General features: G+C 43.9%; 1 protein-coding gene across 1 annotated transcript in view; it reads left to right on the top strand.

Annotated features, from left to right (window-relative positions):
• Positions 1-26,904, top strand: part of CACNA1B (calcium voltage-gated channel subunit alpha1 B) — a 1,081,812-nt gene that overhangs the window by 807,739 nt on the left and 247,169 nt on the right. The window contains exon 20 of the mRNA XM_078642008.1: positions 14,253-15,065. Within this exon, the coding sequence (XP_078498134.1) occupies positions 14,253-15,065 (813 nt within the window). The remainder of the gene's footprint in view (positions 1-14,252; positions 15,066-26,904) is intronic.

Below are 26,904 nucleotides of genomic sequence, written 5' to 3'. Positions count from 1 at the left end.
TGTTGCCAAGTATCAAGTCTGCAAGAGCCTATGGGATTGAGTGGACATATATAGCTGAAAGACGATAAGCAGATACATTTTTGCTCCATAACAGAAACGTGTCTCGAAAACAGAATCCTCATTAAACCTACTTGTCCACAACCATGTTCAATCTACACAATCTACTGAACAAAACACAGTTGCTGAGATGTAGTAATTAACATAGTGTAGTTGTATTGCACCTCCAGCCTATTCTCCCGCAGAAGGGTGTGCGCCAAACTCCTGCACACTCTTACAGAACAGCTTCTAATTCATACCAGAAAGACAAAAGCAGTTTACTAAACAGGAGTTACTTCAAACTCTGGCCCTGCTATGGAAACCAACTTCACACTTTCGGTCTCTTTTATCCCACAAAGCATGGAAGACAGAGATCACACAGTGGACTCTGTCCTTACCCAAATTCCAAACTTTATGAATCTTACTGTAGGCTCAATTAACTTCACAAATCACAAGATTTCGTAAATTGAAATGGATCTCCAAAAGCCAACCAAACAAATTAAACGACCTTGCTAGCTACAGAACATAAGGAACTGTGAGAACATGATAAGAGAAAATGCCAGCTACACACTGACTAAAATCCTCCAGCCTGAGTTCAATTCACAGATTTCTGAGGAATTACCACTCTTGAATAACAACACACTCACAATAGTGTCCAATTCCCTGATACCACATAAGTTGTAAACAAGGACACAAACCCTACCAACAATGGTCCAGAAACTACATTAACTGAAAAGAGATTTCAGAAAACTTAAATGAGCATAGTAAAAATGACATTCAATTGGCATCAAATACCAGCTCACAGCCAAAAATAATGCACAGTAAATCTAGTTGACAAGAAAACAAATAAATCACTCCCTTGGCTTCGTTTATCTTAATGATACCTTTTACAAAATAGGCTTGGAAAATTATTATGCGAATCCTGATGGTATCCAATCAAACATAAAACGAGTCATAAAAAAAGCATTCCGAACTGAACTATGTATGTCTAATCAGGATAATGGAACACCAGATTGTGAGTCTCAAAGCCAACTGCAATTTTATTTGTCTTTTACCATGCATGTTTACTCGCGGTTCCTTATGACTAGACTTTGTCTTTGCACATTGCACTTTCTTGTGGCTTTTCCTAAACAGGCGGGCTGGTGTGAGAGCCTAATCCCCTGTCCTTGCAATAATTCAGCCCATCAGAGTACAATGCACTTTAAGCTGTTTTGCACACTTTAAAAAGACCCAAGGGCACGATTTATCAAGCCCATTTTAAAGGAAATCATTCTCTGCTCTTACCAGGAGGGTTTTAATTATTTGCGGTCATTATCTACTGCTGTTATTTGCAGCGCTGTGCTTAACTTCATCAGAATTGCTTTTTTAATCAGGAAACGCTATGAATCTTAAAATGAATTAAAGTTTTAGAGATTTAAGGGCTTTTTAATATCTTGTATCTTGCATAAATGTGTTGCAGAATGGTAGGAGCTTTTTTTCCTTTTGCACAACATTTTTCTAAGAATTTCTTTTGTTTTATTTTTTATGTATGTAAACTTTTATGACTCGATTGAATCGAATAAAGTTATTTGAACTGAACTGAAATAAATGATGAATGTGAAATGAGAAATTTCAATTTAGCAAATTTAAACAGTTCTTAACAAATGTAAGCCACCAAACAAATCCCCATCTGATCAGTAAAAAATGGTTCCAAAAACAGCAACCACATAATAAGTAAAATTCAGACCATTGGAACAAACAATACAAAAGACACAATTTGAAATTATACAAGCAATCCTGTTCCCTAAGAAATGCTCGTTGTATTCTAAATCCGTCCCCAGTGTACACGGAGTCATTTTTTTCCACATCCAGTAACATTTTTATGATCACAAACAGCATGCACAACATCAACCGCACATATGATAACACAACCAGGCCCAAAGCAAGTGCCACGCCCTTAGTGTCCTACTCAGTGCATCATTCTCCAATGGATCCTTGCCAACCAAACCTAAGAAAGCATGAGTATATATAATCGTGGAAAAGTCTACCTCTAAAACAAGCAAGTTACTGAGCTGCAGTTCACCTCCAAATATCCTATTTGTGAGGAAAATAGTAGCAAAGGTATCCAAGATGTTCTTCTTGAACTGTGATCCGGCTTAGCCCCTTGTGTTCAATACAACTGAAATCACCAAGGAAATAGAGGCTCACAACTTTCCAGGGAAGCAGATGTGTCAACAAAGACCTGAAAAATTCACACCTGACATAAAAACTAGGGTACTATCTTACGATGACAATGGTGGAATGGTCATACAGGAAGTACTGGATTTTCTGAATCACAGAGAACTCAAACATACAGTAACTTTTACATGGTTTTCATCGTTGCTAAGTAATGAGTACTTGCAATATACCATCAGTGAATTCAACTCTCCTGACACTATCACAACATATTGAGCACAAATGGGCTCAGCATTCCTGCCAATTTACTTCAGCATCTACCAGAAGTCACCACATGACCTATTAGCTAATATAGATTTTATCCATATGTTGCTGACTCTCAACTCTTCCCCAATATCTCAGGGTATCCAACCACTTTTTCTGACACATTCAACAGGTACCTCACAGTCATCACACATTGGATGGATATTGATAAGTAGAAGCCCCGCAGCGATAAAACAGAACTGGTACTAGTTGGCTTAAAAAACAGCATCTCAAAAGTAATATCCATGTGCCTGCTGGTTATTATCGATGTCACGCTTATTTCTTATTTTATAAATTGAAGATGCTAGGAATGCAATTCTAGTACTAGTTAAACATGGATATGGATATAAATCATCTCTTAAGCTCCAGAAAAAAACTTCAAATAACGAGGACAAGATGAGAAGAAAAGATAATAATAGCAGCTGCTTTGGCATTAGGTACATCATACATAGATAGCAAAAAAGTTCACTGGTTAATGGATACGCCTCAAAACAAGTGAAACATTGCAATTGAGACATATAAAGTCTAGGACAAACACAGATGTTGACCACAACAATAGAAAACCCATCATTCCACAAAGAAGGCTTAGGTTTAATATTCCCAAATCAAAATGAAGGCACCCGCCATGCATGAAGGACGCTAAGAAGAGAAAGACCTTCTCTGCAGCAGTATCCAAAGTTTGAAGGACTTCCCTACTCACAATCTTTATTACATTCCTCTGGAGAATGGCAAACCATTTCTACAAGCAATACCTGCACCAGACACACATTGTCATACGGTCCAGACATGATGGATACTGGAAGAAGCAAATCTTTGGATATGTGAGAGTTCAAGTGCTATTTAATGCTAAAATGCAGGTATTAAATACAAATCTTCCTCTCATGTAGCACATAAGGTCATCTCGCCATGCAGTAACTCCTTAATGTCACCACTTTGTCATGTAACTGAGTTGGATCATCCTTCCATTAGAATCTCTTTTCAGTATTATCTGTCTCGTGTCATAGTTAATGTTCATTTGTCCCACATGCAACTCTTTACGTTCATCTTGCTGTCACAAATTGTGCCTTGTAAGGTCATCTCTGTCTTGTCTATGTCTTTTAGGTCATGGCTCTCTTTTAACTGTTACTCTTACTTTGGAGAGAGGTGACTGTAGACGGTAAATTTTAAGAGAATGAGATAAGCAAACATGAATTTTCAAGGTTCTATCTCTCTCCAGCAACTCTTTCAGGTCACAATCCCCTAACATAATTGTTTATGATAGTTTCCACCTTGTGAAATTCTTTACGTACCTCTCTCCCCTACGTATTTCTCTAAGATAACTTCTTTTTTTGTTTAAATATTGAGGGTAATCTTTTCTTTGCGTATCCCTTTTGACTTTTCTTGTCACCTGTGCTTTTTTATTGATCACATCTTCCTCCTGTAACTCGTAAAGGTCACTTCTTTCTCATGAATTCAACTCACTGGGATAATGACTTTTATTGGATGTGTCCACTTTGAGGTTGTCTTTCCCTTATGTATGGAGGTCATATCGCCTCATTTAGAGACCCTATGCTCCTTTTTAAATATAAATCACCGGAATAACTTCACTGGTAAGTATTCAATGCCTAAGGGCCTGATTGCGACTTTGGCGCAGTTGCACCGGCTCTCCACCGACACAGCTGCACCAAAGCCGTGCAAGGACCCCCGGTCTTATTACGAGTTGAACTCGTGTAAGGCGGACAGTCCTTCCCCTTTCCCATGGTGGTGCCTGGAAAACAATGGGAATGGCAAAAAACGTTCCAGCACCGTATGGACGATCACGTCCATGCCGTGCTGGAACTTTGGGGGAATGTTGTACCCCCCTGAATGTATTCCAATGACGGGGGGACAAGGGGCCCCTGTTTTTTTCTCCACCGCCAGCCTATTCATGGCAGAGCTCCTGAAATGGCTGGTGGAACTCATAATATGCTGAGCGGGACAGTGCCAGTCCCGCACAGCATGTTACATTGTAGCTCAGCTCCACCACCTCCAGGGAACGACTGCTCGCTGGCGTAGCCGGTGGTCATCCGCTGCAACGATTTTTGAAGTCGGAATGCGGTAGACGGACCACTGCCACCACAAGTCTGGCTGTCTTATGACCACCAGACTCGTAATCAGGCCCTAAGTCTGTTTCCTTCCTGGTAAATGCAACTTCATTGGTCACATAGATCCCTCACTGATGTAAAATCTTGGGTTCATTGCTTCACGTGATACTGACCTTCTGCCATTGTCTACCCTTTGATTGTGTACCTAATCAAGGGTACTTTTTCCTCTCATATGTGGACCTAAGAGATAGTTCTCCTATTTGTATTTAATTCTTATTGGTGTTTTTTGTTTTTACACTGCACTCACTGCCTTCATTTCTGGTACATTGTGGTAATAAGTGTCATTAGTATACGTCATTTTTATAAGTTCATTGATCATGTAGCTAAAATCACAATTTGAGCCGAATTCGGATCATTATTTTAATGTTGGATATGAAGCACCCGGGAACTGAATTTAGATAATTTCAACTTACACACGCAGAAGTGCTCCAAGGAAAACCGCCACACTCTCTGCCAGGCTGTCCTTTCATCAAACCCCTCCCCCTGCAGTATCTTCCCCCCACCTCAGTGTAGTCACCCATTGGTGTGATCTGACCTTCATGTGTGCAATACATTTAAGTTGTCTGCTTCATCTATGTACACCCTATAAGATGCCCCTTCATTCCGCACGCAACCTGCTCCTGACATACTCCTTTCATGCGCTAACTCTGGTGTGATCTTTCAAAATGTGCATTACTTCTTAAGTTGCCTTCCTTTTGTATGTAATACCCCATTGGTGAATTCACCAGCAATGAAATAGGCTTAGCATGTATGACAGTGTAGTAATACCTCCATCATGTGTGTAAACGCCTGACTTATTACTTTGTCATGTGAGTGACCCATGCCCTTTAGAAATATCTACAAGTCCCGTATATTCCTTAGTGGAACATTCTCTGGCTCATGCGTATGCCTCCTTATGGTAGGGTAGGTTAATAAAGGAGTACATCACTGTGTATATTTACACCTTGTTGGACTTTTTAGTTTTGCTATGAACATATGCTCACTGAATGGCCCCATTGTGCCCAGGGCTGGGATTTACATACTTGAATCTTATCCAGTTGACAACAGTTGTTTGGTATTTTCATCACCTATAATTTCTGAGGGTGTGTTGAGAAAAAGTTTGTAACCATCTGATCGAGCCTAGACTAGCAGTACTCACTACTTCCTGTGTGCCTTCTTCTGAATACGCCAACTATACTGAAAAGAATCCCTTTGTGCAGAATATTATTATGTAGTTTTCTTAGGATGCCTTTTTTGTAATATGCAAACACTCCACTTCTGTGTGACACTCCTAGGCACACTGACTTCACTGCTTCCTGCAACCCCCCACTCACACAAAAGCCATGCGGTCAAATGTATTTCATTGGAAGTGTGATCAAGCCCCCTCCATGTTTCATCCCAAAGGGAACTTTGTTTTAACTTTCTAAAGATAGAAGTTTATTTTAAAAAAAGAGACTTTTGGGGCCCGAAGTGACGTCAAGTCCCTTAGTGGAAATGAAACGGAATGGGCAGAAATTGGTAAATATCAGTTTCCAACTCGAAAAATAAATCAGCACATACAAAATGCAGGTGTATGCACAATTCTGGTTTCACCACTAAAGTGCAAAAGGGACATACTTTGGAACTTAGAGAAGCTCAAAGTCTGTCACCTTCGCAAAATTCTAACTGTAGGCAACATTTCTGGTGGAAGATTTTTCCTATTTAAAAAAAACTATTTTTATTACAGAAACCATCAGCAATAAATAAGAGATTCGCAATTTTTTTCCCTGCAAAGCCAAGTGAAAAATGTGGACGGTGCTGACAAAAGGATTAACTCACAGTCACAAATTCAAGATGTTTAATGGGAAGTCTAAGTTTAGTCTAAGTTTACTCAGTATCTGTCAGCTATAATCACCAATTCAACCCTCTGCCTTTTTGTAAATGATAACCACAAAAACATGCACTTCTGTTGTTTACTAAATAAGAAATAGATTTGATTTAGCAGTGCCCTAGGAACCTCCCCCTGACCGTGGTATAAAATGGATGCCCGTACCTTAAACATACTGTGTAGCTGGTGTCCGGCAATGCCAGGTTCATCTGTGGTGTGATAGGTAGGTATTTTATTAGTAATGTTTATTTTTCTTTAAGGAAATATAATAGTGAACATCCACCTGCAGTTCTCTACAACATTATCAACCACAAAATATCTAACTACAAAACTATGGTGGTCAAAATATTGACTTTCTATAGCAATAATATAAATGTTTTCCATATCTACTATAAAAATATTGACAAATATATCATAAGTATGAAAATAACTACTACCAAAACATCCCCAACAAAAATATAGTGTTTAAAAAATAGCAATAGACTTAAGAGAAATGTAATGGCGAGGCTCACAAGGCGATAAGTTCTTTCTTTCCACCCCACCTGGGTGAGGTGTGAGGCATTTTCTATTCTGTCTGGCAATGAAAGGCTCTGATCCGTTTATAGTGACATTAAGTGTGGTGTCTTTTGACAATTGTAGTCCAGTTTTCATGCAGGACAGTGCAGGGTGGGCTGTCGATGTCTAAGGTAAGGCGTAGGGTTGTCTGTCCCTAGGAACTTTGAGCCCTAGAGTGTTCTGAACAGTTTTAGTGACCGAGAGCTCTACGGTAGAGTTGTAGTCCAATCTGTTTCCTCAGTTCCAAACAGGGCCGGACTGGCCATAGCGGGCACCGGGCATTTCCCCGGTGGGACGACAGGGTTGGGGGCCAGTTTTTGGCCCCTGGGGGACGATTTTGTTACAGGGCAGTTTTTCCAGCATAGCTGCAATCTTGGCCGCTGTAACGAAATCGGCAGAAACCGGCCCTGGTAAACAGATCGGCCGCACCCCCAAACCCCTGGGGGGCTGGCCAAGCACTTTGCCAGGTCCGGTTTTGGGTTCCAGTCCGGCCCTGGTTCCAAAGGACTAGAATCTTCATATCTCTTCCCAATTAAATTAAATTCTGAGACAAGATAGTATTTTGGTGCTTGCCTAAAAACTTTACGTTCAAGGCACTAGAGTATGCCATTCTCTTTCTAGCGATCTCGTACTCTACTGTACTGGAATACTTGGATTGCTTCCTAGTGCCATAGAGCCCCGCGGGACCACATTACACGGGTCCATTACCAGTGAGATCTAAGTAGTTCTGTTTATATAGTACAGCAGAACCCTGGAGGGTAACCATTTAGCATTGCATGCAATAGAGAAGAACAGGAGGTGGGGGATAGTTCTATATTAGACCAAAGCTTTATGGAGGGTTGATGAGGTGCACCTTGAAGAGGTGGGCCTACTTGACTTCCTTTCTGGATAGCATGTGTGATGCAGTCAGACTGATAGGAGGTGAAATGTTGTTCCAGACCATTGGTGTTTAAATGGAAAAGTCTTGACTTTTGAGTTTCTCCTTTTTGTACTTTTAGATTTCAAGCCTGATTATATTGTAGCTCCTTATGTGCATCTGAGGTCATTTATTGTTCGGAAAATGTATTCTGGTGCACAGTTTCCTCTTGTTTTGTAAGTATGCAGAAGATTTAGAAAATGTGGAGGACCATAGAGGCAGCTAATTTAGGTTTTTAAGGTTGGGGCTGATGTGGTTGTTTTTTACACTTGTTAATGAGATGGGGGAGCAGTGTATAATATGCTCTCCGGTGGTGTCACCTGAAATTTAAAGTCTGTTATGCAAACCTGTAGATTGTTATCTTCATCATGGAGGGAGACCAGGGCGCAGAAAGTCAACTTAAGATGGATTTTGAATACTTGGGACTTAATTACGTTAGTAAATTGATCTATTGTTTTCTTGGTTTTTTTTGTAATGTGAGCCTGAAAGTAGTAATCAGTGTCGATGGTGAATCAGAGACGTCCCGCACACGGAGGTGTGAATCTCCCTATCTTCCTGCCCATAGCCAATCTTGAATCTGTATTTGTGTTGTCATTTGTGAAGTAGGTGGAATTTATTTTCAAGCAGGCACAGCTATTCTTTTCTGAATGAGGTCAAGGCAGTGTTTGAGTCATTCGTTATCACTGGCATCAGAAACTTCTATGCATGTTGTATGCATTTTGATGGATTTTGATGCTGTCTGTGTGTGGGACGCCAAGGGCTCCATATAGAGGATGAAGATTATGACCTGGAGGATGGATATCAGGTGCACTCTGTAACCTCAGTAGTAGTTTCAGGGATGTTGATACATCCATCTGGATGAATTGATGATTTGATAGATAAGATAGCCCTCAGCAGCTGGCTATAATGCTATATTATAGCTATGCTATAGCCTTATGGCCCACTACAGAGGGCTATGCTGTTTTTAAGGCCCTGAACCTATTTCATAGGCCCGAGCTGTAGGTATAAACACCAGTATAGCCCCACGCAGTAGGGATATAGTTCCATTTGAACATTCCACCCACTGAGTTTGAGTCCTGTTAATAAAAGTGAACAAAAATGAGAAATTGTTGTGGCTGAAACTGCCAGTTTTGAAATATCTGGACTGGGGCAAGGCGGAGAAGACTTGAATTTTTGTTCATTACCAAAATGGACACGGTGTTTGTGAACTCTTTGACAAAATGGTGCTTAGTTGTCTACCTCTATGGTGTGTCCATCCAGAAGGGCATATTTGAAAGACCTGGCCACATTGAACTGGTGGGGGGGAGGTCTGTGATGGCCTACGGCCTGCTTGTAGTGGCCTCACTCATTAAATACCCACAGCATGAGGAGACTCCTAAACATGTTTCAATAGAGACTGGCAACTCTCCCCTCATCCACTAAAAATGGTCCCTGTAGAGATTTTACTTAGAGCCTTAGGTGGATTATAAGGTACCAGACCAGGGTTTGGTGATGGTGACATAAAAGGATCTTCGTGTGAACCAAAAGACTTGTCTTTTAAAACACGGCTATACAGAGCCTTTTCATTTATAACTATCCGGGCCATTTGTTGTCCAGATTGGCTGCATTTGGAATTCGTAAGCCATGAGTGTCTTGTTCAGTAGCCTGCATAGACTTAGGCCCCAATTACGATGGGATTCGGTATGGCAGAATCTGATTTGGAACCCTTGTTTCCTACTGAATCGTACAGTTTCCCAACAACCGATTATAATGTCCGGAAATTGTATGAGCATCCGAATCGGTTCTACAGGCATTGGGTTTGTCCGAGTCTTTCAGAGCCGAATCGTTCAGCTCAATGGGCACGGTTTCCGGATGAGCGGTGACGATGACCAATTCGGACAGCCATACCGAGTCAGTTTGCCCGAGCAGAAATGGCTTTTGGAATCGGGCTTTGGGGGCCCATTGCAGGCTCCTCTTCACAGGGGGGGGTGAATGTGGCCCGTGGGGGTGCCCAAGGGACCCCTCTACCCAACCATGCGCAATGTGGCCAGCACCATGGGGTGCACACCACAGGGTGCAAGGTTTTCCCCAACCACCCCTTTTTCCAATGGGAGCCTGTGTTCTCGATCCGAACACAGGCTCCCATTGAAATCAATGCGAGTACGACCAAACGATGTTGGGAAGCATCGTAATTGGTCATCCGGACTAGCAGAACACGATTCGGTAGGAACCGAGTCCGGAACCGATTCGTTCGGGACAGTTTCCTAACAGCATCGAAATTGTCTCCTTAGTTGGTTAGTTACTCCAGTCCAGATCACAGAGAACCCTGGGTGTCTTCAAAAAGTCACAAACACAGTTGCCACTATTTGTTGTTCATGTTGGCAATTTCCAAAGAGGAACTGGAAAGTTGAAAAGGGGACTATGGCTCATCCCCTCGCACTCTCTGGATGAACTGAGGCATTATAGGACAGAGGAGAGTGTGAACTTTTATGCTGCCAGAACTGTACTTGTGTGTGAAAAGGAAGCTTGCACTAAGCGTGCTGTTCCTCTTCTTTGTTGTGTGAGGGAAGCTTGCAATCCTTTTGCAGTGCCGTGCCTCTTCCCTGCGATTAAGTGCTACTTCCTACCGTAGTGCTGTAGAAGTTGTGTGTGTGAAGGGTGCTAGCCAACTTGCTACTAATGTGTGTGTGTTGCGTGAGCGCACACTCAATAAGAGTGTGTGTGTTACTGCTGATGATAGGCACATTCTGTATGTCATAAAAGCTTGTACGGCCCCTTCCAATGATACACCAATGGGTAAATGGAAAACGTCTGTTTCCATTCTTCTCAAGAAGTACATTTCAGAAAAAAGTTCCTGAAAATAATGTTTTTTTCTGAACTGGTGGTGGATTCCGCTTCTAGAGAGGTTTTTCATAGTTGAGGATGTCTGAAGTCCCAGGACATTGGTTCTGATGTACCAGAGGATTTTCTCCATTCTATGTCTATGGAGAAATGCTTTGAAACATAAGGACCATTGCGACTAACTAACCAGATTCTGCCTCACAGAGTGTGGTGCTGTTGCTGAAGGATAAAAAAGCTATTGAGATGAGCATTGCACATGTCCTGTAAGTTTCATTGCCCATATTATATCACCTACAAATTTAGACTTTTAGACCGGTGTTCAAGCATATGACATTCGGCCTTTGTGGGATTCGACAGTAGTTAACAAATATTGGGGGACTAAGAGATAAGCCTGAAGCATCTAAGATCTGGTGTGTTATCCAAAATTGCATCTTCCTCTGTATAACAATTACAAGCCAATGATTATACCTTCCACCCCTCCAAAACCTCCCCAAAATATCAACAAATGTTCACCCTCATCACACCAGTGCCTGTGCTGCTCGCTTCTCTCATCTGATGGGTGCTGGTCAGGCCAGGCAGTGATTGCCCTGGAAACTTGGCAAGGGGCTAATTTGCGTGTCCTTTATAGGCGATGAACTTTTACAAAAATAGTCCTTATTAATATGTAAAGTATTGTGTTGTCACGGGCCCCCACTGAGGCACGTGCTCAGAGATGGACGCCAGCATCGCTCTTTCAGAGTTCCCTGCAGAGCAGCATCCTTGCCTCATACCCTAGCAATCAGCCTCGAACAAGGCATTGCTCATTGCTCACATACCTAATTAAGCTGAAAGAGCATGTGAGACCCACCAATTTTCTTTCAATAAACAAAGAGTGAATTTAGTATAAGCCCAGTAACTGGTCTTTTATGTTATGGTTGTCTTTATGAAATTCTTTTTAAAGTTGGATGGAGTATTGTAATTTGAGTACATTACTGGTACCGAAGAAACCAGGAATTCAAACTAGATTGGCCAGAGTGTGGAAAGATGTTGACCCTTTAAGGTGGCAGCAAATCTTCTCAACAGGCAGTAAGGTATCATACAGAGAAATCCACTTTTGCTATGGTGAAAATGCGTAACAGACTGATTTTCGACCTGTAATGCATTTCTTGCAAATGGGCTATCGGAGGGGCACGTGAAAATGTCCCGCCCGTGAAGATGGATGGCTTTGTGAGCTCACCCCCCAGTAGTAAGAGTCCTCTGTGACCCATGTTATGATGGTACAAGGGGTCTACAGATCCCTGCCTATTTCGGAGAGGCCCGCCTGTTTCCCCTGCATGTATGACCTAGATTAAGAGAGCCAAAAAGCTGATGAAAATGTGGGCAGTGTGTGCCCTCATGTTGCTAGCTTTGTAATGAGGCATATATCTGATTTGTATGTAATGATTGAGGTCACAGCTGCATGTGTTTTTCCAGCAGCAGGAGACCTCACCTTCTATAATATAGCTGTAGCTCCTACCTGGCGGTGTCCACTAAATACTTGTGGAAAACCACATTTTTTAACATTCTGGTCCAACTTGTTTTAAACCCATGTACATCATGTGATGCCATTGACTTGACTGTGACCATTAGATTTACTGTAGTAATATTAGATTTCTAGTAGCTACTGCAGGGTGGCAGTTAGGGAGTTTACACTAGCGGGTATGTGTATGGACATATCATTTAGGCAATAATTGAAGATCAGTAGAGGGTACATTAGCCCTCCTAGGAGATGGATTAAGTTAAAGGCCCCTCATGGTGAAGCACTGCAATCCTCAAAAAAAATAACCAGCAATGTTATGCCCCAGCTCCATTGTGCCAACGCGTGACAAAACAACCCTAATATGCAATGTCAGTAAGCCCATTATTGAATACCTATCTAACACAAATCTGCTCAAATTTGCTCAAAACTGTCACTCCACTTGCACATTGTGAAGACTGCAGCACATCTAACATCACAAGGCAAGATTACCCCAGACCTGCTTCATAAAGCCAAGGCACCTCCAACAATATCGCCTCAAGTGAATATTTCCTAAGACTGTAACACCAAAACATGGCAACTTTGTCACATCAAGCCCTGACAACGTACAAAACTTTGATCTACGTTGTTTTACACCCCAACTCTCCTGCATATAGTTCATGTTAGTCAGAATACTGCCATTACAGGCTTTGCCACTCACCACCATACCACCTCAAACGAACTGCAAAACCAGCTCTTCCATTCTCACATAAACAATAAAACCTTTGCAGTGGCATTTTAGGTCAGCATGAAAAACTATATAAAACCCAAGTAAAGGCTTCTACCTGTCCGTGCTTGTTCAATTGACTAGCCAATACCGAACCATAACTCCTCTATCTATAAAGCCTGTCGTCAAAGTAACTCACAATGGCCATGTCAAATCAACAAAATACTAACATTATCAACTTACATGTGTTAAACTCTCCCTGTCACTTCTGCGCAACACTTCCTCTGATCTTCCATCATTATCCAAAGGAATTCTGGCTCTGCAGCCTTAGGACATCACAGCGAGCTAAAGCGATTTTGTGTTAATGATGTGGCTCTGACCCATGGTAATTCAATTAATGGTATCTGAAGATTCCCCACTCTGTCAACACCAAGTCTAGACAACCACAGCATTGTAACCTTAGAACACTGAAGATTACCCATGCTACCTGTAGCAAGGACACAACCTTGACACTGCAGGACGACAACCCTAACTTTGCAATCTGAGTTTATAGTATCCCATTTATGCTAGACAAATCTATGACTCTTCTAGCACTTCTACTTCAAAATGTAACCACCCTAAGCTGAAAAAAACATTACCTACATTCATTCTTGTAGATATTGAGTTTCACCCACAACACCCCACACTGACTTTCTACGTTACTCCCAACCCTCACCGAGTCCACCTGAACAGCATTAACATCCTCAACACTACCAATGAGCTCTAACACAAGCTATGTAATGCTTCAATCAAATGCAGATTCAACACTGACCTAGAAATCTATTGCCTGAATGCTGCAACGCAAAAACTTTACTTTTACTTTTTGCAATTCCCAACAGTGTTACTGTAGTCTTGCATTGCTTTCCTTCCCTGGTGTGTGCTTCATATTACAAGTTAACATCCATTACCTCACTCTAGTTTAGCTTTCGAGTAATGGGGGAATTTATTTTCTCTAAAAGAATTCTCATTGGATTTCCTGGTCATCGCTTGGTTAGACCTTTTCTAGTCACTGACAGCTCGAAATGACCACTTTTAAGAATGTCCTTGCTATTTGTTCAAGAAAAGGGAGTAGAACTATATCCACAAAACCTTTGTTTCTTCCTGCTGCTTGTGTGTTTTTAACTTTGCAGATCATCTTCATCTACCTCTGTGTTCTTTGGCTCATGCCATAATCCAAAACAAATGTTAGTTAATTCCAGCGTGAGGCACTTTTGCTGTTGAAATAATTATTATTCTCTTTGTCCAACCTCTTTTTGCAGCAAGCAGCAGAATTCCTTGAAGTCCAAGTCTGTTTGGGAGCAGAGGACAAGTCAAATTCGAATGCACAACTTCCGGGCCAGTTGTGAAGCTTTGTACAACGAGCTGGACCCAGAAGATCGTGTGCGCTATGCTACCACGCTCCACATCCGCCCAGACATGAAGACTCATTTGGATCGACCTCTGGTGGTGGAGCCAAGGGGGGATGGCACGAACAATGGTAGTAAAACTGGCCCCACTGATGCCCCGGAAGCTGAACAAGGGAAGGTGTCATCAACCGATAGCACAGAGGCACCAAGAAAGCATCATCGACACCGAGACAAAGGTGGGGAGCAAGAGAAGAGCGAAGGTGGCAATGAAAATGGTGACTCTGCCAATAACAGCAAAGAAGAAGGGGTACGGCAGCACAGGAGCCGCAGCAAAGAGGGTGAGGGAAGCAGCAAGGAAGGGAAAAGTGAGCGAAACCGCAGTCAGGAGCAGGGAAAAAGGCATCACCGCCAAGGATCAGTGGAGGAAGGAGGTGAGAAGGAACACCGGCGGCACCGGACGCACCGTCATTCTGCTGAGAGAACTCCTAAGGATGGCAATGGCACAGCCAATGGGACTAAAGGTGAGCGGCGATCAAGGCACCGGGGAGGTTCCAGGTCCGGAAACCGGGATGGTGACCCTTGCTCAAGAGGTGAAAATGGAGAGGAGCCCCACCGGCGGCACAAGATGAGACACAAAGCGCAATCCACCTATGACACAGAGGAGAAGAAGGAAAACGGTGAGGAAGGTGATGCTGGGGATAAAGAGCAGCGGAACCATCGGCCAAGGTGAGTCACAGAAAAAGGAGGAGCTCAGAGCATCTGCCTTTAGATTATTTTGCTTAGTACAATAAAAAGTTGAATAGAGGCACATCACAAACTGTAAAAAGGTCAGGCTACCAACCAGAATAAAAGACCCTTAAGTATTGCCCGGCGGTGTCGCCTCTTAAACCCACAAGATATTAATCAATGAAGAGGCAGGCGCTGGAGACTGGAAGGCAGGAAACAAGGGTTTTATTCTCTCCGGAGGAGAACACATCAGTTCGGACAGCAAGTATCGTCACGAGGTGCTCTAACCGCATCTCTGAGGCCTGGCCTCTTATACACATGTTTATGATCTTTATTGCAGTTTACACATGCTTGTAATGCTTTGAAGTACGAAAGGACATCCTCGGAATCTCCCCTTCAGGCCCGTTCCCACACACATTTACAGTTGAAGTCCCCACCCCGGTCACAATAGGTGATGATTGTCGCGCAGCTGGACATTCCGCCGATTAACGGAATGTGTGGGGTTGATCGGATATCATAGGGTGGGGGCTTTGATCCTTTAACGGGAGAAGCTTCCTACTGTACGGGGGGGGGGCAATAAATAGTATCCGCAGAGCCAGGTGGCGGCCTGGGAACGAGGAAGACAAACGGGCACACAGGAAAAGGGGGTTTGTATCAAAGGGTCTGGGACCATGAAAGGAACGAAGGGAGGTGTCGCGCTGGGAACAGGATGGGGTTCTGAGGCAGAGCTGCGCTGAAGAGGGGTTTACGACTCAAGGCATGTGAGAGCGGGGGGGGGGTTGTCAGCGCGCGAGGGGGGTGCCTGCGATGTTGAGGGAGAGAGAGAGACGCGCTGGCTATCAACGAGGGGCAGGGAGGCCATGGTGCTCAAAATGGCTGCCGCTTACGTGCACGAAAGGGTTCAAGAAGAGCAAGATGGCGCCGATAATGTTGACGTTTGCAGCCTAACTTTTAACAGTCCTCCCTTTTCAACATATCTAGCCAACTTGCCTACTCAATGTCAATCTTCATCAAATTCCTAACCTCGGCATCATATAATGCTCCCATGCGTTCGTTTCCAAAATCCACAGTCTTAGGGCAAATACAATTTGTACATAATGAACACAGAGGTGGCAGACATTGAATTCCTAAGCATAGACCGCATATTACAACCACAGGAATCAGGATAATGGTGAACAGTCTCCAGCCCCAGTTCTTAACGGTGTTCCAGAACCAACCACCAAGCGACCATTCTTCCTGTTCCTGGTGGACTTCTGAAGAGAGTCTGCGGGCAGAAGTGTGCCTTTGTTTTGTTTCGCCAGACCCCGTGGAAGAAATGCGTTACGGTTTTGCTGGAGGTGGCATTGTCCTTATAGCTTTCTTGCAGGAGGATCAGCCAAGCAAGGCAGGAGCCATGAACTGAGAAGGGTGAAGGGATGAATGGTATCGAGTGTCCAGTGGCGTGGGGTAGCAACCCACAGATCCAACAGTTGGTGGCATTGGTGGCGAGATTGTGCTGGTGAAGGAGCTGCACGAAAGAGTTATTCCAAAACTCCTTTCGTCTCTCTCTGAGTTGAGGAGAGAGCGAAATCAGATAATGTTCCTTCATGGTGGTAGGCTGAGCAGTGGTCAGGAATGTTTCGTGAGCAGGTGCATTTTCTTCCACAATCCAGAGTGTGGTCATGAGGAGAAAGCAGAAAAGGATTGCGATGAAGAGTGTAATTGTCTTTGAGCTGTGGAGTCTGTCTGTACTTGGGTTTCTGTAGTGGGTATTTCCTGTTGCCTCCATCATCTTCTTATTTGGCGCTTCCATCATCTTCTTATCTGGCGCTTCCATCATCTTCATTTTCAAGGTGCTCGGTAGTGGGCAGAACCACAGACTTAGTTTAGCTTCTCTCCAGGTAACCATTGGTTGCTTTGGGTCACCGTTCTGAGATTCAACTTAGTTCGTGGTCTACTTAGCCGAAGCTCCCTCCTTTCGACGCAGGAAATACCCTTCTCTGGATGGCACAGTGGGATCAGAGAATTTTGAAAGTTCAAGTGCTTCGGTATCAGGATAGCAGGTTAGCGACGGTCGGTCTTTGTTCAGGAGCTCTTCTTGGTTGTCGATGTTTTCCGTCGTGGCCAGGGTCGAGGAGACCTTCTTACAGTGGTGTGCGTGCAGCCAGTGCCGTTTCCCCTCCACACGAAGAGCCGTCCGGGTGGTGATTAACACTTGCCAGGGGCCCGTCCACCGGGGTTCCAAACTCTTCGACCGCTGAAAGTTCCGGATCAGCACAAAATCTCCAGGTTGGATGGCGTGACCCGGACCCCTGGAAGCATCGGGGATGGCCTGTTGCACCTGCTGATGAATGACAGACAGAGTTTCAGTCAATTTATACAGATAATCAGACATTAGGACGTCCGGGACGTCATGAATGGAAGTTGGTTTCAGTGCAGACCAGACACTCATGGGTCGACCGAAAACAACTTCATAAGGTGTTAAGTGATGTCTGGTGGGGGTGGAACGCAACGATAGCAATGCCAGTGGGAGGGCGTCTGGCCATTTCAGACCCATGGTAGCCACTATCTTGGCCAGTTTAAGCTTTAGTGTGGCATTGTGTCGCTCAACAAGTCCAGCAGACTGGGGGTGGAAGACTGCGTGAAATTTCTGCTTGATGCCCAACCCCTTTAAGATGAACTGGATGACTTCCGCTATGAAGTGGGGGCCATTATCGCTCCATAAAATACGACAAAGGCCGTAGCGGGGGAAAAACTCCTTTAACAGTAATTTTGCAGTGGCCATAGCAGTGTTGTCACGGGTTGGGTATGCTTCCACCCATTTGCTAAATGCGCACACCACGACAAGTACATATTTCAGGCCTTGGCACCTGTCTAGCTGGATGTAGTCCATCTGCAGGACTTCAAATGGGTGATTTGGGACCCCAAATCCTCCCCGGGGTACTACAGTTCCTTTCCCGGGGTTGTGTTGCAGGCATATCAAGCATTGTTGGACCAGACGTTTGGCGGAATCTGTGATTTTGTCATTGTGCCAAACTCTGGAGACAAGTTCAATCATGGGGGCTGATCCTATGTGGGCAGGGGAGTGCGCCATAGCCAGTATGGGAATCAGGTACGAGTCAGGTAGCAACAATTTGTTTGTGTCTCTTGTCCGCCAGCAGCCTTCGTCATCTTTTAATCCCACCCGTGTCCATTCAGTCAGCTCGTGTTGTGTGCTAGCCGTTTGAATGTCTCTAATAGTGTCCCTAGCGTCAGTCCATTTTTCTGCTTGTGACCTGGTCACGTACATATGTGTTGTCGTCCTATTTTCAGCTGTCGTTCGGGCCGTGATGTCGGCTAGCGCATTTCCCTGCCCAATGATGTCTGTCACCTTTTTGTGTGCCTGGCATTTGACGACTGCAAGCTTTTTGGGGAGAAGGACAGCTTCGATCAAGGCGGAGACTAGATCCCCGTGCAAAATGGGGGTGCCGTATGAGGTCAAGAATCCCCTTTCCCTCCAAAGGAGCCCAAAATGGTGAACCACCCCGAAGGCATACTGGCTGTCGGTGTAAATGTTCGCTGTGGTTCCGGCTGCCAGAATGCAGGCTCGTGTCAGGGCGATCAGTTCTGCTGCCTGGGCAGATCGTTGCGCGATGCGGGCTGTCTCGACTACAGTTCGAGCCGTGGTGACTGCATAGGCAGCGGAGGTGGTGCCATCGGGGAGTTTGATGCAGGAACCGTCCACCCACAGCTCCCCGTCAGGGTCAGGGAAAGCCGTGTCTCTGAGGTCAACCCTACTTCTAGTCTGTTCGTCCGTAAGAGTCACGCAGTCATGTACAGGGTGCACATTGGGATCGTTCTCTGGCAAGGGTAACAGAGTTGCCGGGTTCAGTGTGGTGCATCTTTTCAGGGCGATATGGGGTGCAAGCAAAGTCAGTTCGTATCCAGTCAGTCGTGCACTCGTCAGGTGTTGCGTCTTGGTTTGGTTCAGGAGGGTGTCAACTGCATGGGGTACCAGTACCGTGAGGGGATTCGAGAGTACGATCCCCTCACTCTGTCGGATAGAGATTGCAGCAGCAGCTACAGCTCGAAGGCAGGCAGGCAAGGCTCTGGCTACAGGGTCAAGAGTGGCAGAGAAGTAAGCGCACGGTCGTTGCTTTGGGCCGATGGCCTGGGTCAGGACAGATAAAGCGCACCCCTCCCTTTCGTGAGTGTAAAGGGAGAAGGGCTTTTTGTAATCAGGGGTACCTAGGACAGGGGCCGAACAAAGGGCATCTCGTAGTTCCGTGAAGGAGGTTTGACACTCAGGGGTCCAAGGGAGTGGGAAGGGGACGTCTTTACCTAGCAGAGAAAGCAGCGGTTTCACAACGAGGCTAAAGTTTGGTAACCACTGTCGGCAGAAGGAGGTGAGGCCTAGTAGGGAGCGAACCTGTTTCTGGGTCTTAGGGACAGAATGGTTTGGATTCGATCAGGAGTGAGTTTCCTTCCTTCTTTGGACAAAAGGTGGCCTAGGTAAGTGACCTGGGATTGGCAGAATTGCAACTTCTTCTTGGAGACCTTGTGGCCATTTTCCGCAAGGAAATGCAGGAGTTGAATGGTGGCTGTAACTGCTAATGGAGTGGTGTCGGCTGCCAAAAGGATGTCATCGACATATTGCACTAACACCACTCCATCGGGTAACTGGACTTGATCCAGTTGTCTCTTGAGGGCCTGGCTGTAGATGCTAGGGCTTTCTGTGTAGCCCTGGGGTGCTCGGCAGAACCTATATGAGCGGGCTTTTAGGGTGAAGCCAAAGAGATATCGGCTGTCTGGGTGGATGGGGATGGAAAAGAATGCGTTTTTGAGGTCAATGACAGTGAAGGTGGTGGCGGTAGAAGGAATCAAAGTCAGGATGGTGGTGATGTCTGAGACCACAGGGTACTGGGGTACCACCACTTTGTTGATCTCTCGAAGGTCAATGATAAAACGGTATGCTTTCTCATCTCCCTCTCCCTGTTTCTTGATGATGGGCAAGATAGGGCTGTTGCAAACGTTGCTAACCACTTCCTCTACCACTCCTGCGTCTATCAGTGACTGAATAATCTTTACCAATGCCTTCTCGCCCTCGGGCGATATCCGATATTGTGGAAGTTTTGGGAGTGTTGCGTCTGGTCGGACAGTAATGTGCACTGGGTAAATCAACATGCGCCCTACGTCCGAATCCGCCTTGGCCCACAGATACGGAGGCAGAGTGTCAAGCAGGGATGTGTCAACGTCGGTGATGGAAAACATGCGTCGGGGAGGGCAATGTCTAAGCAGAACGGGGTTGTCGTAAAGGAAAACTCGAACTCCGTCTTGAGAACATCTGATCGTCGCTCGGAAGTGTTTCAATAAGTCAAGTCCCATAATGGCGTCAGGGCTATTGGAGGAAAGTAAAAACGTGGTGTCAGTGGTGTTGTTTTCTACGTCAAAGAGGATCGGGGCGGACAAAGGGTTAGTGGAGGGCGTTCCATCGAAACCTGTCGATGTTATAAGTGAGCCAGACAAGGGTGCCCTTGGAATCAGTCGTTTAGATAACGCACTACGTGTTGCGCCAGTGTCTACCAGAAATGGAGACTTGGTACCCAGGACCTTAGCAGTGACGTAAGGGCCTTGCTGGTCAACATAGAGCTCGACTGGATCCCTCCCTTGCCCTTGGCAGTCCTATGCAAAGTTATTGGTTCTGTCTGGGTCGATCAAATGTATTTGGTCTGCCTGGTCTGTCGTTGGTCGTGTCATTTGGGGGCCCTCGCTGTTGTCCCTTATTTCTCGGTCCACTTGCTATGTCCTTGGGGTCTTTGTTTCTGATTATTTCCAGAAGAACTGGGCACTGGGATTTCCAATGGCCAGTTCCTTTGCAGAAAGCACACTGGTCCTCTCTAAGGTCTGTACGTCCACTGTGGGGAGTCAAAGTGCGGTCCTGGGGAAATGCAGCCTTAGGGGCGTTCGTCTGATAGTTTCCCCGGTATTGGTCTCGTCCTATAGTCACCCCTTGCAGTTGGGCCATCATCACCCTCTCTTTCAAGTCCTTCTTCTTTTTCTCTGTTGCCCTATCGTTTTCATTTTTCTGATGTTCATAATATTGGGCCATCTGGGGGATAGCCGTAGGTTTGGAGGCTGCCCAACTACTCTCGCTAGCCTGCAGTTTCTGGGAGACCTCCGATGACAGACCCTTAACATAATTCTGGACAAACAGATGGTGTCCGGTTGCAGTGGTCATGTCCTGGCCGCTGTAATCGGAGAACACCGTTTCAAACCGGGAGAAGTATTCCGATACATCCTCCTGGGGTTTCTGGCGACAGGCCGTTACTATCGACCAGTCCACTTTCTTTTCTGGGATCAGGGTTTTTAATTTCTGTACGATTTTATCTGGAAGGTCTAGAATGGATTTCAAAGGCTTTTGTCCAGGTCCTCGTTGTTTATCGATGTTATCGAGTTGTGACCAGGTATGTCCAAACAGCTCAAGGTGGTCGACTTTCCGGATTTGCTTCCACACATCAGCTGGTAGACATAACCCGAAAAACAAGTCGATGTCAGCCAGGGTCATAATCGTTGAACCTAGGGCTGTACCCAATTCAGTGTAGAAGGCAGTGGGGTTTTTACGTAGGTCAGGCAGAGATTTTCGGAATGTCAGAATCTCTTGCCGGTCCCATGGCTGGTAGACCCAGTTGTACACTACCCTTCCTTTTGCATCTGGGTGGTTTGCATCATCGTTAGTCCCTGCACCTTGTGGAGGAACCCAGTAAGGGGCAGCCTCTCGTATCAGCATCATGGTGTTAGATTGCTCAGTTTGTGGTTCGGTCGCTACGGATGTCATGGGTTTAGTTCCCGATTCTCGTTCAGTGAGGTGGCGGAAAATCTCAAGCGTACGCCTAAGGAGGTCCGTCACATCACACTCGCCCGCATCCCCGATATCGACCTTCCGGTACAGAGTCGTTAGGCTCTCAGGACCTTTGTCTCGATATCGGTCCTCGTATGCGTTCAAGACATGGTAACACAGTCGTACGGTAAAATGTCGTCTGTGACTCCCGGTATACGAGTTAAACATATCCGTGATGTACTCTTCATCTTCCTTCCTTTCTACCAGTGTCCTTGCTATCTTGTCGATCCCTGTTCGCTCATCTTTGCTTAGTCTGTTTGTTCTTGCAGAACCAGCCCTTCGGGTCTCAGGGTCGCCTAACGTTGTCGTTTGTGTAGTATTTAATACAAGGGGTTCGGCCGGCACAGAGGCCATGGGGGCCGAAGCTGTGTCGCTACCTTCGTTTGTACCTGGGGGTGGTGGGTGCTGTGCTAAGGGTTGGGAAGGGGCATATGGAGGGGGCATGTAAATGGTCGGAGGACCTAACAGCAGATCATCGTTGGCTCGTTGTCTCGAGGGTAAATCGGGGTAGAGCATGGAGGACGTTCTAACCGGACACTGACTTGATGTTTCCATTTCTAGTTTCTGTTTGGCTTTCTCTCTTTCCTTAATCTCTCCTTCTAGTTTCTGAGCAGCTAGGTGGGCTGCTTTTCGCAGCTCTTTTCCCAACCTACTCTCAGTTTTCTTTTTACGTTGTTCAGTTTCTTTGCGCCACATGCCGAAACTATCAAGCATAGTGGGCGTTGTCTTGTTTTTACCAAGGGCTGCTTCTAGCGCGTTTATATTGTCATCATCAAAGGATCCTATCAGTGGCCACTGACTTTCTCGATCCTTTTTCGTATATTTATGCCACAGTTTGTTATAGGCTATAGCGATCAATCCATGCTTCATGAACATGTCCTTATTAGGGGTGCCTTCCAGTGGAGCCGGATGGTTCATCTCTAATAAGCGGTCCGGGCTAAACAGGCTACCAATCAGTGGGGAGAAGACAGACATGACGGAGCACAACGGGGACAAAAGTCAGCACTGCCTATCTTATCACTGCGTGCAAAGACTAGACAGAATATTCCTATTCTACGTTGTTTGCAGGCAGTGAATACCTCATGAACCAATATCAAATAGTCAACGTTCGGTCAAAAAAACAATTCAGTGGGGAGAATAAGTAGGCCCGCAAAGGTCTGCGTTACCTACCCTTTCACTATCTGTAAAAAGGGGGGAGGGGGGCTCTTTCCTGTTTGCAGACAGAGAATCTCCAGAAAACAGTCTGCGAACAATAGTTCAGTTTCAAATAATTAATCAGTGGGGGAGAAAGATAGGCACGACGGCTGCATTGCCTATCCTCCACTGCTTGCAAAGAGAGAGCCTGTTGTTTCTCCGTTTGCAGACAGTGGATCTCCAAATAAATTAACAAAGAGTAATACTAGTATTTTCTAAACAATTCAAATAATCATTTCGCAATTCGTCGTGTTTACACGACCTTACCCGGACCGCATGGACAGTTTCTTGTCTTCCGAATCCAGCGCCCGATCGTCCTCTTTTCTTCGTAATCCTCGCGGCACTCCTGATGGTTCCCAGTCAGGACCGTAGATCACTCGAGAGAGGTCTGTTCGGAACCAGTGAAGTTCGGATGATCGGCTGTCAGACGAGGGTCTATCGGACAGGTGCACTCCCGATCGTTGCAGTCGTTCACTCTGTCGTCAGGACCTCTCCCACTGGATCCACGAGTCACTGATGGGCCCCACGTTTGGGACGCCAATTGTAAAAAGGTCAGGCTACCAACCAGAATAAAAGACCCTTAAGTATTGCCCGGCGGTGTCGCCTCTTAAACCCACAAGATATTAATCAATGAAGAGGCAGGCGCTGGAGACTGGAAGGCAGGAAACAAGGGTTTTATTCTCTCCGGAGGAGAACACATCAGTTCGGACAGCAAGTATCGTCACGAGGTGCTCTAACCGCATCTCTGAGGCCTGGCCTCTTATACACATGTTTATGATCTTTATTGCAGTTTACACATGCTTGTAATGCTTTGAAGTACGAAAGGACATCCTCGGAATCTCCCCTTCAGGCCCGTTCCCACACACATTTACAGTTGAAGTCCCCACCCCGGTCACAATAGGTGATGATTGTCGCACAGCTGGACATTCCGCCGATTCACGGAATGTGTGGGGTTGATCGGATATCATAGGGTGGGGGCTTTGATCCTTTAACGGGAGAAGCTTCCTACTGTACGGGGGGGGGCAATAAATAGTATCCGCAGAGCCAGGTGGCGGCCTGGGAACGAGGAAGACAAACGGGCACACAGGAAAAGGGGGTTTGTATCAAAGGGTCTGGGACCATGAAAGGAACGAAGGGAGGTGTCGCGCTGGGAACAGGATGGGGTTCTGAGGCAGAGCTGCGCTGAAGAGGGGTTTACGACTCAAGGCATGTGAGAGCGGGGGGGGGGTTGTCAGCGCGCGAGGGGGGTGCCTGCGATGTTGCGGGAGAGAGAGAGACGCGCTGGCTATCAACAAGGGGCAGGGAGGCCATGGTGCTCAAAATGGCTGCCGCTTACGTGCACGAAAGGGTTCAAGAAGAGCAAGATGGCGCCGATAATGTTGACGTTTGCAGCCTAACTTTTAACAAAACAACCCACTCCATATGTAGCCTTATCAGTTAGATCCTCACATTGTGTTGTGGGAGTGAAAATGTAAGCTACTGGGTCCCTGCTACTTTGTCATGCATTTTTATTGTGCTGGATATTAATGAAACATTTTAAAATCCTGTTATGATGATTGGCAACAGTGTAAAATATCATGGTGACAAGTATATCATTGTACAGAAGATTGCAGGTAAGAATATCTTTTTTGAAGTCTTTAATATTTTTAGAGATAGTTATTATTGGTGTTGTAATATTTAGTCATTTTTTGTGTGTTTTAGGCTATTAGTATATTAAATGTCATTATTTGTATTTTTTAGTTGTTGTTTTTCTGTTTGGTAATTGTTCTAATGATTTGTTTTGGATCTTATTTTATTATTCAACTATTGGCGGGTATGGAGTCTATAGGGGAGGAGAGTGGGAAGAAATTTTAATATATATTTACATTTGTTATGAATGTTTTGCAATTTGAAAAATGTAATTGGTGAAATAGATTATTAATTATGTTTATTATTTAATTACAGCATCATTTATTTCATAATATCTAAATAATAAATATTTTTCAATTGATTAATTATATTAAGAATTTTTAATCAAGTGATTAGATAATGCTTTCTAAAATTGTTAATTTAGTTTTAGTTGATTTGTTGTGTTATTAATTATGTAAAGTATGTAATGAATTAAATGAATGTATGTCCTTTTTTTGATGTGCTATTTTTTTAAGAGTTACTTTTTGGGAACTTATTTTGGTGCGATTTATTTGATTTTCTTTGTATAATTTCCCATTTTTTGTGGATTGTAGGAGAATTGGTTGAGTAGAATTTAGTAAAGGAGTTTTACTTATAGATTTCTTTTGTTAAAATAAAAAAAAATAACCTTTAATGATTCTTTAAAAAAAATATAAACATTATTAATAGTTATTTTTTTGTGTGTATTGTATAATAATTATGATATGTTTTTTAACACTTTACCTAGTGTTTTTTTTATTTGGAGTGAGAATAGTAAATCTGTCACTCAAAAAGTCCACCACTTTTCCTACTGTTCCTTAGGTTGGGGTGGGAATCGTAAATCTGACCCTTGCAAAGTCCAGCGCTTCCCTACTTACTGTTCCTTGGATTAGAGAGGGAATAGTAATCCAACTGCTTGAAAGTCCAGCGATTCCATGCTTTTGCTCAGGCTGAGTGAGAATAGTAAATATGACTACTTCAAAGTCCAACACCTTCCCTACTTTTGCTGGTAGTGGAATTGGAATACTAAATCTGACAGTTCTATTGTCTAGCCCTTTCCCTACAATTACTTATGTTGAAGTGGGAATAATAAATCTGATCCCTCCAAAGTCAACACTTTCCATATTGTTACTGAAGTTCGAGTGGGAATAATAAATCTGACCTCTCTAAAGTACAATACGTTCCCTACAGTTGATTATGTTAAAGTGGGAATAGTAAATCTGAGCCCTCCAAAATTCAAAGTTATCCCTTCTGTTGCTTAGGTTGAGGTGAAAATAGTAAATCTGGTATCCCAAAGTCCAACGCTTTCCCTACTGCTGATTCGGTTGAAGTGGGAGTAGTAAATCTGATCCCTCCAAACTCCAACACTGTCCCCTTTGTAGCTTAGGTTGGATTCAGAATAGTAAACTTTATCCTTCTAAAGTGCAATAGTTTTCCTACAGTTTTTTAGGTTGAAAGGAGAGTGGTGCATTTGTTTTTATAAAAAGGATTTTTTCTGCCTTTTGGTGAATTTTGCGTATTATTTTTGTTTTTAGTTTAATGTAATGGTTGATATTTATTTTGTATTTATTCCACGTATTACTTTGGATGTAGCATTTAAAATATTTTCCATTTTTGTTTGAGATGTATCTATTTTTATTGTTTTACATTTTTTATTATTATTTTTTAATGCTGCTAATTTCCTTTTGATAGTTTTTTGTTATTTATTATTGTATTTTTATGCTGTTATTTCATTGTAACTGTGTTGTCATTTATTATTTTGATTTTATTTAGTATTAATTTTAATAATGTATGGTTAAAATGTAATTTTAATTAGCGATTACATTGTACAATTTCATTTGTTTTCCGTTTTTTATTATAAAAGTATATTTTATATAGTTTGTGTTTATAAATGGCTATAGTTATTATTTGTTTTAATGTTTGTAAAAAGTAATTTTATTTAAGTGTAAATTATTTATCGCATTTGTTTTACTTAAATTTATTTTACCTATTATATTTTTCAAACAATGTATTCTATTATTTTTAGATTTTAATATACAACTTTTTTTTCAGGAAGGGGTGGGAGCACACATATATATATATATTTCTTAAAAGTTATATTTTTAAATATATATACTTACATATAATCTCGGTATTTAGTAC

This window comes from Lissotriton helveticus, chromosome 5_1, assembly GCF_964261635.1.
Source record: "Lissotriton helveticus chromosome 5_1, aLisHel1.1, whole genome shotgun sequence".
Classification (NCBI taxonomy): Eukaryota; Metazoa; Chordata; class Amphibia; order Caudata; family Salamandridae; genus Lissotriton; species Lissotriton helveticus.
The sequence above is the reverse complement of the archived record's forward strand: the minus strand, read 5'-3'. Positions and strand labels throughout refer to the sequence as shown.